This window comes from Copadichromis virginalis, linkage group LG12 (assembly GCF_057382275.1).
Source record: "Copadichromis virginalis isolate Kocher_CV1m ecotype Utaka linkage group LG12, C_Virginalis_male_GT1.1, whole genome shotgun sequence".
Classification (NCBI taxonomy): Eukaryota; Metazoa; Chordata; class Actinopteri; order Cichliformes; family Cichlidae; genus Copadichromis; species Copadichromis virginalis.
Window position 1 is genome coordinate 33,992,298 of NC_140629.1, and position 15,714 is coordinate 34,008,011.

The 15,714-nt window shown below is 38.6% G+C and overlaps 1 protein-coding gene across 2 annotated transcripts; it reads right to left on the bottom strand.

Moving 5' to 3' along the window:
* Nucleotides 1–317: 317 nt before the first annotated feature.
* Nucleotides 318–15,390, bottom strand: vsig10 (V-set and immunoglobulin domain containing 10). Of its 2 annotated transcripts, XM_085476197.1 has the most exons (9): nt 14,795–15,211; nt 14,411–14,716; nt 10,763–11,068; nt 6,905–7,156; nt 2,603–2,887; nt 2,249–2,365; nt 2,067–2,076; nt 718–860; nt 318–630 (listed from the first exon to the last, which is right to left on the bottom strand). In XM_085476197.1, the coding sequence occupies exons 1-9, from the start codon at nt 14,844–14,846 to the stop codon at nt 536–538; spliced, it is 1,566 nt and encodes a 521-aa protein (XP_085332323.1). In that variant the 5' UTR covers nt 14,847–15,211; the 3' UTR covers nt 318–535. The 2 variants fall into 2 exon arrangements, with proteins under 2 accessions (XP_085332323.1, XP_085332322.1); XM_085476196.1 differs by lacking the exon at nt 318–630 and having other exon boundaries at nt 838–2,076; nt 2,249–2,362; nt 14,795–15,390.
* Nucleotides 15,391–15,714: the final 324 nt, after the last annotated feature.

Consider the following 15,714-nt stretch of genomic DNA (forward strand, 5'->3'; position numbering starts at 1 on the left):
TTGTTTAAATCAACAAATTTTTTGTCAAACCCTTTAGAGTTTTTAATTTCAGTTTTCCCTCTCACGTAGATCTCGTGTAAATATTTTCAAGTGAGTGAGTCAAGTTTGTTTCACACGTAGCATGAATCTCAGATGAGTGACGAACTGACTCTGCTGCATTTAAAAAAATAAATAAATAAAAATAGTTCTGCAGCAGAGTCGCATTCTAGACCGAGATAGTCAAAGGTCACATATATTGGTCTGCATAGTGTACATAGTGAACACCTTTAAAAATACAAAACTCATAAAAACATGCAAAGAATATTTGTTCAAACACATTTACTGTATTACATTTATTTATTTTTACATACTGTATAAACAAATCAATCAAAATAAATTTACAAAAAATATAGAATCTTAAAAAAAAAAAAAAAAAAAAAAAAAAAAAACAATAGAAAGGAAGGACAAAAAGGTTTCTGCCACCGATTCTGTTCACATTCTCTTCAGGAGTAAATTTACCTAAAACTAAACATTGCTCTAAAAAATTCCCCAATACCTAAAATTCTACAAGTTGCACTGGCTCTTCCGTCTGTACGGTATCCTCCTGCTGCTGTGGACTTGTGTCAGCAGTTTCTGCATCCTCGTAATCACCTGAATAAAAAGAGGGACATTTTTATATTACAAAATATTTTTACACTGAAATTAGAAAACTTATAAATTGCTGTGATGAAGTCCTACTCGATGGGATTCGATGTATCTGCACAAGTGTTGTGTGATGTCCGTTGGTTATTGGAGGCAGCCGGGGAACTGCATCTTGGAAGACTTGTTCGTCATCCGACTCCACCAGACTCAGAACGTCTCCACTGTCGTCATCCACTTGCCTGCAGAGATGAGAATAGTATGACACGGGCGCACACGTGCAGCCAGATCTTTAAAACTGATCTTCGCCAAGTATTTGTTAGACAGTTTTGTTCAGTCCACATTCCAGAGATGGCTTTGACCAAAACCAAAGTCACCATTTTGGAATTTTTGGCCACTAAAAATCCTTTGGAGAAATGTGTTTAATGTGAATGATCATCATAAAGACCACAAGCTAAAATTCTTCAGTTTAGCAAATTAAGTTTTATATGTGCTAGTCCTCCAACTAAACAACTGCGACAATTTAGCTGAAAAACGTGTTTTACGCAGTTCTGCCATGTAAGGTGAAGAGTTTTAAAGAAGCATTTTGTTTTTAAACAAGATTGAGGCGCCAGAAGCGGAGCACACTTTCAATCACAAAACTGGAGTTTGACCCCCTCTGTGCAAGCTAAAATGTGTGGGCAGACATCAGTGACAGCAAAAATCAGTTAGAAGCTCTATGAAATGGAGCAGCTGCAAGTAGAGGTGATTTGCAAAGCAGCTTGTAAAAGCAGCAGCAAGTGTGTGCAGGCTGAGCATGGTATCAAGATATCGTCTACTGCTCAGAGGTGGAATTACTCTTAAGGGTGCTGAAGATATATAGATGGTAGGATTTACTTTTTGTCCTTTCTCTGAGATCCTTCCATATTTGTAAAAGCACAGATGCTCAGAATTTTAGATTCCTTGTAATCTAACTTAAAAAGAAAATAATGGTAAGATTTTTAATAGATACATCTATGGTGTCAACTTCAAAATCCTACATTGCCTCGTGCTCGAGTTATTACAATTACAAGATTGACCTCTGACCTTGACCTGAGAATGAGGTCACTGAGATTGGAACTTGTCTGAAACTTTTAGTAGATACACCTATGGTATGAACTCGATACTCCTATTTCGCGTCGTTCTCGAGTTATCACATTCATAAAGTTGGGTGTACAAATGACCTGCCCACCTTCCCATCAGGCAGTGTGACCACAACATCCCAACTGCCTTTTACAGCCAAGGGGTAAAAAGAACTCCTAGAAAATAATGGTACTACTTGATGATTGGCTTGCTTTTAAATGGGAAAAAAACAATGCATTTCAAATGCAACACAGATGTGCATAAAGTACTTTAACTCAATCTATATGGACTGTGCAACTAAAGTAAGCATTTAGTATATATGACAAAAGCAAATATGAAATACTCACCCAAAGCCACCTATTGACACAAAAACACAAACACAAAGAATGGCATCAGTATTAGTAGATTTTCATGTTTAATACAGTTCCTATTAATTTAAAATGCAGATACAGCATGTGGATTGTTATTGATCAGAGGCTGACGCTATTATTGATGCAAAATTTATTTATGAAAAGAAAAAAAAAATTACCCAGGCAAATCCGGTCTCTGCTGTTGTAGACAATTTTGGCTATGATGACAGCTGACCCCATAATCAGTGCTGCTATAAATATGCCGATGACTGCTCCTGTGTACGCGGAAGAGGCTGCTGAAACCAAAAAAGGCAACAGGAGAAGCTTGTGAAGTACAAAAAAGGGTGGAGCAGCAGGTTTATCTGGATTCCAGAGGCGGAGTCAACACCTGTAGTGACTAGCATGCTGTTTACACTTCTGCTTAATGTCTATTCGTTATCTCACGCAGACATTGAAAAAAATGCAAAGACATGCAAATGATCTATTCTGTAAAACTACTAATGCCAGGATATTCCTCTTATTCAAAACTCAACTCTTCACAGTGAGCTCCACTTCTAGCTCGCGTAGTCCGAGCGGGTTCTCACTGTGGCAGAAATAGAAGCCTTCGTCCTCTTTAGTGACGTTTACTATGGTCAGCTTGAAGACCGGGCCTTCCAAAGACAGGATGTACTTTGATCCAGATTCAATGTAGTCCAGTTGTAATCCCTTTCTCCATGTGGTAATTGCAGGGGGCTTGGACGTGGTCTCAGTGCATGTGAGTGTTACATTGCTTGCCTCCAGAGCAGAGACCATTGGTTCGCCTTCAGGGAAGGGAAGCTCTGACAGAGTGAGAGAGGAGGAAAAATAAAAATAAAAATCAGATACTTTATCATTTCAGTCAGATATTTTTTAAAAAAGTCAAATGTATTTACATTTACAAAACTTGATTTATGTGGGATATAAAGCATATGAGGAATCTTACTTGAAAAGTATTTGCCCCACTCCCAAATTCCTATTTTTTGCACATTTGTCACACTTAAATGTTTCAGATCATCAAACAAGTTTTGATATTAGACAAAGATAACAACTGCACTTTACTTGGGTTAAATAATTTCCAAGCCGACCTGGCCTATGTGGAAAAAGTAATCGCTCCCCAAACCTAACTGTTTCTACTACCCTTGGATGCAAGAACTGTAACTGATTGCATTGCTGTGGAGGAATTCTGGCCCACTCTCCTTTCCAGAATAGTTTTAATTGAGCCACATCGAGCACGAACGGCCTTTTTAAGGTCTTGCCAAAGCATCTCAATCTGATTCAAGTCTAAAAGCCTTCATTTTGCCTTTACTGAACCATTCAGAGATGGACTTGCTGGTGTGTTTCAGATCATTTTCCTGCTGCATAATCACGAGTACGCTTGAACTTCAGTGTACAACCGAAGGCTGGACATTCTTCTTCACAATTTTCTGGTAGCAGAATTCATGCTTCCATTAATTACACCAAGTTGTCTAGCCACTGAAGCACCATCGCACTACCATCAATATGTTTGTCTGCAGGTACGATGTCCTTTATATGAATGCCAGATGTAATGGGACACAACCTTGCAGGAAGTTAAACTTTTGTCTCATCAGTCCACAGAATATTTCTTTCTCTTTCTTATTGTTGAATCATGAACACCTCTGCTGAACCTAAGTGAGGCGAGTAAGGCTTGTAGTTCTTTAGATGTTGTTCTGTGTTATTTTGTAACTTCCCGTTGAGTCATCAATGTGTTCTTTGAGTAATTTTGGTATGCCAGCCACTCCTGGGAAAGGTTCACCACTCTTCCAAGTTTTCTCCATTTGCACTTAATAGCTGCAACTGTGGTTCACCGGACTCCCAAAGCCTTAGAAATAGCCCTGTAACCCTTTCCAGACTTTCAATAACTTTGTTTTTCATCTGTTCTTGAGTTTCTTTGGATCATGACATGATGTGTTGCTCTTTAAGATCTTTTAGTCTACTTCACTATGTCAGACAGGCTCTGTTTGGTGATTTAAGTTTGGCAGTAATGAGGAATGGTTGTGTAATGAAATTTAACTCAGCTTTCCAAAAAAAAAAATGTGGTTAATCAAAGTTAATTTGTGATTTAACAACTTTTTCACAATAGTCAGGTAGTTTGGATAGCTTTTTAGCTTCATCCTTGAGTTATCACATTCACAAACTTGGGTGTCCACATCACCCAAGTTTTAAGGCCGAGGAGTGAAAGCTGCACTTTGTATTTACCTGGGTTTCTGATCTGAAACATGCAAGTGTGATAAATATGCAAAAAAAGAAGAATAACAATCAAGAGGGGACAAATATTTCTGAGCAGAAAACACCAAGTTGTGGCCAGGAAACATTTCAGCACAACATTAACACTGTAAATTAAAATGAAGACCAAAAACCAGGCCTGACCACACTTAAAAACAATTTCAGCTCTCTAATTAACCCTTACTTTCAAAACTAGCATTTTGTGGTTTACTGAGGTTTGAGCCAAGATCGATAAATAAACACTGGAAATAAGCTGTCTTCTTGCAGAAACCTTACATATACTGTACAGACATGAAAGCTGTTGATCTTCTCGTCTTCTTATCCAACTCTTACCAAGAGAGCAAAAGAGCTTATGATCATACTGATCATATGTTTTCAGTAAAAACAAAAATGCTGCTTTTAAAAAAAAAATTAAAAAAAAGATAAATTAACACAATATGTTTGGGGTTTTTTGGTCTGTTATTAAGACCAAACAGTCCCTTTCTATGAGTCATGCTGGCTGATGAGGACAAAAATACACCAAAATAGCTTGCTACATGGCTAAGCTCAGAAGTGGAATTTTATAGCTTCTTCTTCCCCTCTGGTGACAGTTTTGGTACTGCAATAATATCACTGTGTTGTTTTCATGCAAAAGCTGAAGGTTTGTTTGTATTTTGGATGAATTCCAACTTCAAAATAAATGTGTTTTCAGTATTTTGACACTTTTCCACACCTTTTGTTTTAAAATTTTACTTTTTTACATTTCAAAAACACTAATATCCGCTATTTGATATATCAACCAATCACTCCAGCTCTAAACCTGACATTGTTCATACTTTTTCATGACCTCCAAACTGGTTGGACTATTGCTTTGTTTGTTCAGTAAATATCAATTGCAATTTGTAAATAAATAAGAATATTTTGGAATTTTACTCATTTTGTTTGACAAAATGTCATTTTTGTTCAGTGTTTCTGATTCACAGAAGAAGGCTGATCAGAGAACAGCAACTCACATCCTGTTGCATCAACTCATTGTTTGAATAAGGCATTCATGTGATGATAACCTTTACACAACTGGGTGACTCACTAACTGCCCACATGCCCTGTGTTGTGTTCTCATGAGCACACTGCCAAGTGTTATTCTTGTCAGGGCTGGAAAGCTTAATCGAATAAATATTATGGTACTTCATATGAATATTAAAAACAATACCCAATAATTAGGATTAGTCCCAATCAAGTTACTTTTACATTTATGACGAGCATGGCAATGTTAGCCATATTTCTGGAGTAATGCTAAACATAATCAGTTTTCCTGGGTTGTGACTCTCTCACATTGTGACCAGAAATTTTTGACCTGTTGGCTTCAAGGGAGGGTGCCATCATTCTCTAAGTCAAATAAGCATTGCTCACATAGTTCCTACTCCTGCAGCACATATTTTTCCTCACATACGTCACATGATATCTGATCATGCGGATGGTTTCAGTTTACTGTGACGTTTTTACAGAAACTCTGTCCCTGAAGGAAAAACTGTATGTTAGACAAAAGTGACATTGTGTGTGATATCTTCTAAGACTTTTTTCACACACTCTTATTTTGAAAATATTATTCAACTATAGGTAATGTTCCTGTTAAGAACCATGTAATTTTATAGGGCTGTACCATATAGCTGTTTCATCAGATTTAATTGGACTTTTAAATTGAAAGATCATCTGACAAAATACCCACAATGCACTTTGCATTTTACAATTTTAAAAAACTTGAGACAAAATAATCTGGGTGTAGACCTGCACTAATTTGTTTTTTGTTTTTAATTTGAGGAGTCTGTGGTGGCCAGTGCCATCCACTGGTGTGCTGGGGCAGCAGAGGGTGGTGTACCCCAACAGGCTCACACTGATCTGGAAGGCTGGTGACGTTGTGGGTGTGGCGCTTCACTCTGTGGAGTCAGTGTGAGAAAGGAGGATGGTGTTCAAGTTATGGACGAATCCTATGACTAATCAGTGATTACAGACCGATGCCCGAATTATTTTCACTTGTCATCATCTAGTAAATGTTGCACGTGATATTGTTTAACTTTTATTTTGCTTTGAGTGTATATTTTTAAATACTACAGTGTTTATTTATTTTTATTTGTACTTCATGCACTATTCTTTTTCATAGTTTGTTCTTCGTCCAAAGGGAGAGAGTATGTAATTGATTCTATTTGTTTATTTGTTTGTTAGCATTATAGTGTCCACAGTTTTCAAGCTATCATGTTGAAATTTTGTTGATAGTAGATACCAGTAACAGCTTGAGCTGATTTGATTTTGGTGTAAATTGAGTCAAGGTCACACTTTTTGCGCTCTCTGAGTGGCCTTTTTTTTATTGTCACAAAGTAACTTCCTCGCTGAGAATAATAAACTATTGTGATTCTGAGTAATCAAATATACTACCTGCACAGAAGCTCAACCATGACATAAATGTGATGTCAGAACTACAAACAGTGATTGACAGCAGCGAGTGTCACTGTGGCTTCTTAAGTCAAAAGTACATTAAAGATTCAGCATTTGCACATCTCAGGATCGTTAAGAGGCTCATTTCCCTACAACAAGCTTACCGAGGGTAAACGAACACGACTTCTCTTTTTCTGGGCCGAGGTGCTGGGGCTGGGCTGTGCAGTTCACGGTCTGCCCGTCTGACAGCGTGGAGCGGCTCATCGTAACATTGAGGCTGTCCGCCACCTGCAATGGTCCCATATCCCAACGTAGGTTTGGGGTGGGATAAACTTCTAACCAAGTGCAGGTGAACTGGACTAGAGAGATGTTCTGTGTCAGTGTCCATTTACACTCAGGGTGTCTGTCTGAGACATCTAATTAGGAGAAAAAGAAATAAAAATAAAAGCATCAGTAATGAGCAGTAGGAATGCACTCCTGAATGTTCAGGAAAGGATATTCAGATCATTTCAGTTCCATTTTATTTATGTGGAGCCAAATCACAGTAACAGTCACCTCAAGCTGCTTAAAGCAAAACTCAAATTAAGAGCAAATTTTATTTGAGATTTTTCTGTTAGACCTTTACCTTTAAGTGTTTTTTAATGTTTTATTTACTAAAAATATTTTGTTACATATAACAATATTACATTCATCGCTTAAGAATTCCCTCGCATTGGGTTTGCCTTGTTTTCCTTAACAAAAGCTGCACTTGAGCTTCATGAGCACCACAAGTTGCTTCCAACTTGTGGAATGTGTTAACCCACAATGTGTTAAGTCCAAAGACATTCAAAGATGTCGGGAATGTTATGCCAGGAATGCTTGGCTTAATCAGGCCTCAAGATCCCCCATAAAGGGTTAATCACAGGTCACTGCGTGGTACGTCTATGCCAGTTAGTGTTCTTTGATGTTCAAATCGTTTTTGAAAAGCTTTGAGGTGTTAGCACAAAGTGTTAGCTTGTATCTGATCTGAAAAGCTGCTTTAGAGACTACAAGCTATTGTTACGTTTCGGTGTTGTCAGTGTGTTGTTTTTGGCGTGACTGTTATGTGTTTCCTGCTTTACTTTGAAAGTCTGTGTTATCTTAGTGTGTTCAGTTTACTTTTCCTTGTCTCGTCAGGTCTAATTTGCCCCAGCTGTGTTTCCCTCCTGTGGTCCATTCCCTGATTGCTCCTTCTATGTATTTAAGCCCTGTGTGTCAGTTGGTCATGGTCGTGATCTCCCCCGTGTTGTAAATAGTTTGGTGTTTTGTTGTAAATAAATAGTTTGTTGTAAATAGCTTTGTCGATACTTTCGTTTTGGGATTTTGGTGGTGAGCTTTAGTGGGGGGGTTTTTTGTGTGGTTTTTTTTTTTTCTTTATTTTTACTTTTTTCGTGTTGCACGCCGGTTGCCTAGGCCGGGGTGTAACACTATCAAGTTCTGCACTTCTATCATTCAGTTAACACATTTTTATGTATCGATCATTCGATCATGGGCTCACTTTCGGTCTGCCTGATCCTGTTACGAATTCTGTAAAGTGTTTAGAGTGCCATTGCACATTCAATCTATCCATGATTTTGTACTAAGAGAGCTTAACTTTTCTTAGAATAACAATTTCACTTTTGATACTTCACTCTTATGTCTGGGGTTGATCTAGGGTCAACCGAAACAACAGACAGTGCGCGAGATAGGGAATAGAGAGAGTAGGCAGGGTGGAGTGGGTAAAAACGAGTGTCGGGAGGGGGAATCTGATAGAAGGAGTGAAAGGGAAGATTTACAAGATAATAGTAAGACCCGATGAGATGTATGGTATGGAGATAGTGGCTCTAACAAAAAGAGTGGACGTCGAGCTGGAGTTGGCAGAGTTGTTGAGAGTGACCAGGAGGAACAGGATTAGAAAGGAGTACATCAGACAGCCCAGGTTGAGCAGTTTGGAGACAGCATTAGAGAGGCAAGGCTGAGACAGTTTAGATATCTGCCAAAGAATGAGAACAGATATACTGGATAAAGGATGTTTAAGATGGAGTTGCCAGACAGGAGGATAAGAGGAAGAAAACAGAGGAGATTCATGCAAGTAGTGAAGGAGGACATGCAGAGGGTTGGTGTGACAGAGGAGAATGATAGAGATGGGATAAGATTGGAAGTAGATGCCTAAAGGGAGCAGCTGAATAAAGAAGAAACCCATCTCTGATGCCATATTTTCCACTAATTACTAAATGTTCTGGTGAAACTTAAAGCATCTGAGTGGCCGGTCCTCCCTGAGCCTGCTTCTGCTGGAGGTTTCTTCCTGTCACAAGGGAGTTTTTCCTTCCCACTGTGACCAAAGTGCTTGCTCATAGGTGGTCACATGATTGTTGGGGGTGTCTCTGTATTTTTGTAGGGACATTACCTTACAATATAAAGCACCTTGAGGCAACTTTTGTTGTGATTTGACACTATAAGTAGGAAGAAGAGGGAAAGCTGTTTGAGTTTAGTTATCCTGTGTAACCTTGATATAAAGCAAAGCAATCATTTATTATGATTTCATTAATGAAAATTTCTTCTTTCAAACACAGCATAAAAACCTGTAAACATTTGCATACTGTTGAGAAAAGACTGAAATAATTTGCTTAAATGGATGTATATTAGTTTACCTCTGTCTGTGCTGTCAACACATTTACATAACAATTGTGCTCAAACAAATTTTAAGAAAACACTGGAACTGTAAAACAAAGTGTTACCTGACATATAAAACAGGCCTATTATTTCCAAACATTCAGTAAAAATGGATTTGATTTTTCCGTGTTGAAAAGCGAGCTACAGGAAGTCAGCGAAAACAGGGAACAAGCTGCGTGCAAACATTTCAGGAAGTCAATTCAATGTATTGTTATCGCAGTGACTCAATAAACCGCCACAGCCTCCTTACCCTGCACATAATATAGTATTTTTTTTCCTCGTAACAGAAGCCACATAGATAAAATCATTCCACAGTTACACCACGATTAATCATGACATTCACAGTGTTTGAGTGTAATATTTTCAGTGAGGCCTGGATAGCATGTTTTGACCTTTCCTGGCATTCATTTTCCCTCATCTCAGCTGCTGGTGGGTACTGACTCAGCTTTTTTTCAGCCCATCAAAACATCTCTCAGTATGCATTTTTTGTTCCCTCCACAGCCTTGCTTGCCCTCTATCATATTCTCTCTTGTAGTACAGCAAGAGGTTAAGAGGGAAAAAGTAGTCCCCACGCCACTCTGAACTGGACTGGATTATCTTTTAATGCTTAGCTAGCAGTTTTACTAATAAAACTGTGAATAACTAAATATTTTATTCAGCTTTTCTGTCCAGGAATGTCTCCGTGCAAACATTTCAACATGTCTACAGTTTTGTAGCTTACTGACTAACATTCATTATAAACCTAAAACACTGTACTAAGTTTCTTTTTGTGGATTTGACCTCAAGTTGTACTTGAAGAGCCATTTAGTTTTTTTTTTTTTATTCCCACTGAGTGAATTATAAACAAAAATGTATCTAAAACACATATTAAAAATTTAAATTATGAAATGTTTTCTGCTTTTAAGCAATATAACCCATTAATGTATAAATAAAAAAAAATTAAAAAAAAACAGGTTTTGGTGAAGCTTACAGCACCCAGGAGTGTTTCAGCTCCACTCTCTGGCTAAATTGTCACATGCAATCTTCAAGATTTTCCTTTTGTTTCCTCTGCTAAATAATGACACCACTTTATAGGTAGGCATGCTAAAGTGAAGGATGTGTTTTTTAAATGAAAGGGGAGAATGCATAAACAGTGGGTGTGTTTATATGAAAATTATCACATTAATATCAGTACTAAAACTCAGGCCTGCATGTCAACAAACTTAAAGTTATACAGTATTCAGCCCTGCTGCAGTCTTTGCCATTAAACCAAAGCTCAGTCTTTGATTCAAACATACATAAACATACATAAAATCCCACTTTACACTGTCAAGCTTACAGTCACAGCAGATTATCCTGTTTGTGATACTTACAGTACACTAGCAGCTCCGTGCGACTGATTACTGTCACATTTGAAACAGGGTTGTGGGCCATGCAGCTGTAAACTCCTTGAGCGCTGGGCTGAATGTTTTGTATGGTGAATTCCAGGGACGATCCAGAGCCTGAAACCAGCGAGTCGTTGCTTGACGAGTCACCGCTGAAGGCCCAGGTCAGGTGCTGAGACGGGTAGGAGGAGCCGGAGCACCTTAAAGTAACGGATGAACCCCGATCTGTGTAAAGGGTCCCATTGGACAGTGCAGTGGCAGGACTGATGGATGTAGACACATTTTCTGGTCCACCTGAGAGAAATGCATACAGTGCATTAAAACTTAGTATAACCTCACTCAGAGTAACTTCTAAATTTATGAGATCAGTAAATACTGTAAGCAACTTTAAAGATATGTTTGTAGAGGAAAATATAACAAGTGTCATTATGAACCAATAAAAGCAGGAAAAACGCATTCAGTGGATCTGTCTGTCTTATTATACAATGTGTTCTGAGGTTGTCTTTGGCATATAAAACAAAAATACTCAAGCTAATTTCAGATTTTGATCCGAGCCATTCTGCAGCACATTTACTTTGATGTTTCAGTTTAATGTCCCGCTGTAGAAAGGTGCAGACACCTTGAAATTATCCTGCAAGATTCCTTGATAAACACATTTTGCCCGCCAAAACTATTCAGGAGAGAAGCAGCAAAAACAGCAACCAATCACACTTCACCCTTTGGATGATGTTTTCATGCTGGTGCCCAAGACACACAAAGTGGATGTTATTTCTGAATAATTGAGCTTCACTTTGTTCACAAAACATTTTCCTGGCAGAAGAGTGGAGTGTCAAGGTTCTCTTTAGCAAACTTGTCCTGCAGTGGTTTCATTTGGTATTAGAAAGAAAACCTACCCTTATTTTCAATTTTAGCCTAGAGCAGTACCGTTTAAATATGGATTTTAGGTTTGCAATCAATTATGAAAACCAGAAAATCAAGATAAAACAATGACTGTTACAGTCTGTTTCACAGAGAATCTCTTGTACTTTGTGTTACACCTCCACCACACCCCTTGTCTTTAACATTTGTACACACCCATTCCTTAAAGTCCAAACTTACTCCTCATAAGGCTGTGAAAGGAGTGTTTTCTCAGACAGATATGGAAAACCAAACAACTCAACAAGTAATCATATTAAATAAACTACATTTGCCAAACTCAGCATGATGACGATTCTCTTCCATAATCAAGTAGCCTGATGTCCAACCATGATTCTATCTAGTAAGCTTCAGAGCACAGATGTTAACTGGCTCCCATTACTACTTAACACTTCAGCTGTTACTCTCTTTTCTGAATGATGTCACACTCTTGAAATTTCTAATATATCGACGCGTGATCACAGAACCATCAAATGTTTTGTTGCCAATAGCCAACAGTGTCAAAAGAAACCTGAGAAAAACTAATTGCTAATTAACTGCGAATCAAACGCTGACCTGCCAGAAACCAATCATCCACCACTGCTGTCCATAACAGCAACCAGTGTTGGTCAAGTTACTTGAAAAAAGTAATCAGTAACTAATTACTGATTACTTCCCGAAAAAAGTAATCCTGTTACTTTACTGATTACTTATTTTCAGAAGTAATTAGTTACTTAGTTACTTTTTAAAACATGATTTATCCCAGAATAGAGATAGATCTTTCAGCCCAATTCTACTTTTTCTGCATAATCCATCATATAAAATGTAATCAAATGAAAAAGTCTCTTTTTAAAACTTTTATTAGTTTTAATCTTTTAACTTCTGTGTTTTACGTGCATCTATTTGAAAGGTGAGTGTAAACACAAAAAACTATTTTATTTTATATGCTGGAATATGCAGAAAATAGGTTTAAATGTTAAACAAATTTCTTCCAGTCAGAGAATGTTGCATATAATTTAATATTTGCCTCATGCGTGAAGTTAAAAGATTAAAGCTAATAAAACTAGTTTCAAAAAGAGACTTTTTCATTTGATTACATTTTATATGATGGATTATGCAGAAAAAATAGAATTGGGCTGAAAGATCTATCGCTTTATTACCTACTCAGGTTGTAAATCATTTTTTTAAAAAGTAACTATGTAACTAATTACTTTTGAAAATACTTTTTGGGGAAGTAATCAGTAATTAGTTACTGATTGCTTTTTTCAAGTAACTTGACCAACACTGGTCATGAGACACTCTCGCAAAAAAAAGAAAAAAAAAAGAAAAAAAAAAAAGAAGAAAATCACGGTTTTAGTAACGGAGTAACGCAGCGTGCTTACGGGAAAGTAACAGTAATCTAATTACCTTTTTTGTAATAGTAATCCCTTACTTTACTCGTTACTCAAAAATGTAATCGGATTATAGTAACGCATTACTTGTAACTGCCCATCTCTGACTGCAACCTACATATACCCAGAAGTACAAGGTATTCAGTGTATTCAGGACCAAGAAATATCCCAAGACAGATTTTTGAGCTTTTTGTGGACCAATGAGATGGTGTGTGACTCTTGATGGACTAGATGAGCGAGCCACAGCTGGACCAGTAAACAGCTCCACTTTGAATCAGGCACCAGGAACCTGCAGGTAGGGTACTGGTGTGGGCTGATGTTTTAAAGGTGAGCTAGTTGGATCTTTTTTTTTTTTGGATGAAAATGGACTTGAAATGAGCACCCACGCCTACTGACAGTTTTCAGAATCTTTCTTCAAGCAGCGATAGAGGAAAAAGTCTGCATTTTTCAAGAATGTCGTGGGCGACCGTGGCTCAGGGGGGTTGGGAAGCGTATCTGTAACCGGAAGGTTGCCGGTTCGATCCCCGGGCTCTCTGTCCTGGTCGTTGTGTCCTTGGGCAAGACACTTTACCCTACCGCCTACTGGTGTTGGCCAGAGGGGCCGATGGCGCAATATGGCAGCCTCGCTTCTGTCAGTCTGCCCCAGGGCAGCTGTGGCTACAACTGTAGCTGCCTCCACCAGTGTGTGAATGCGAGAGTGAATGAATAGTGGCATTGTAAAGTGCTTTGGGTGCCTTGAAAAGCGCTATATAAATCCAATCCATTATTATTGTTATTATTAAGAAGACTGATCAGGTATTGCAGTACTCCACTGAGTGGTTAGCTGATAAAGACCTTAAAGATCAAAGAACGATGACCATAGCCGCCTTCTCAAAGTGTAGCTATAAGCGCTTTACAAATAGACCCATCCATCTTCTTAACCTCAAATTCAGGGTCACAGGGCCGTGGGAAACAGTCTCATTTGTCGCTGTCCATAAGGCCAGGTACACCCCTGACACGTCAGCAGTACATGACAGGGCAAACACATGAAGACACACTTACATTCATGTTCACTTACATTCACACCTATGGCTAATTTAGACACACTAAATAAACAGTATGTATGTCTTTGGACTGTGGAAGGAAGCTAGAATATTCTGAGAGAAGCATGCAGCAAAGTGAAGGCCTGGCAAACTCCACATAGCACATTTAGACCCATCTACAAAAGTCAGCCGCTGTCGAGAACTGGCCCACATGTTATGTAGATGAACCAGTTTGCATTTGCTAGAAATGTTCCAAGAATTCAGGCAAGCAACACCTACATTACCTCACCGTGAAGAGCTCATTGTTCAAAATGTGCGCATACACTTACTTGTTACTTGAAGCAGCACACGTGCCAGGAAGGAGCTGTTGTCAGATAGTGTGGAGTTGCACAGGTAAATCCCCTCATCTCCAGGCATCGTCGCGCTGATGTTCAAACTCCCATCAGGGTTCACGATGAGGCGCCGAGTGGGATCTCCGCCTGTAACGATTTCCCGTCCATTTTTGGTCCATGTCGTTACCACGGGTGTTACTTTACCTGCCGAGTAACACGGAAGTACAACGATGTCACCCGGTGAAGCTGACAGGGCCGTTTCGCTTGAGACATTACCCGAAACTTCCGCTGTAACGAGATCAGCTGAAAGGAAAAGAAAAAAAAAAGATTGAAGCGGGGTTTTTACACTCACCTGTGTTTTCCGAGTCGATCCGAACTCACCTGTTGCAGAAATATACAACTGCAGAAGCGCTAACGTTGCTACTACCTTCATGATAACTTTCCTACATTGCCTTCAGAAATGAGTGAACAGTTGCGACTTCTAGGTCAAACCTGTCTGACTAGTCCACCTGCGGGAGCACCTCGGTGATACGCAGCAACACACCGGGCACCGGTCTGCCCATTACACACCACAGCACACGGAACCCAGTGTCGGCAGATGGCAGCGGTCTGACATGATCCGACTTCTGTCCTTCTCTTAGGCTTCACCAAGATTTGGTAGAGGTGCTCTGTTTACATGAGCATGCCAAGCCGGAAACTTTACCAGGACAGAAACCACACCCTGACCTCACCTTCTTAAAGGTGCAGTAACACCACAGCCATTTGTTTTACTTTTCTTTTTTCTTATCGCAGGTAATAAATTAGCTCATTTTCTTGCCTTTTTTAAAGGTAGTAAAAGAGATTGTAGTCAGAAAAGATGGATGTCAGGCTGTCATTGTAACAAACGGACATTATAAATAGGGCTAAGATAATACTAAAAACATAGATATCACTGATAGATATCATAGATATCAGTTGTCAACCGTTTATTTGGTTAAAATTCTGTATTTTTAGGAAACAATGTATCTATTTCTACTTCTTTCTCTTAAAAATTCAGTTTTCAGTTGTTTTTATAATCTTATTAGGTAATTACTATTTTAAAAATACATCTGTTTTCATGAAATGTTTTTCATAAGCCAAGCCTTTGCATTTATGATGGCCTTTGATTTCATTTCCATTCAGTTCCCCGAGTAACTCCACGAGCAACCAAAATGATGCCTCAAACTCCACAAATACACAACAAAGTATGCTTCTCTCTGCATGAATCATCTGAAGGGGGCGAGCTGCCAATGTTGTGCCTTTTTCCAATATTAATAATATTA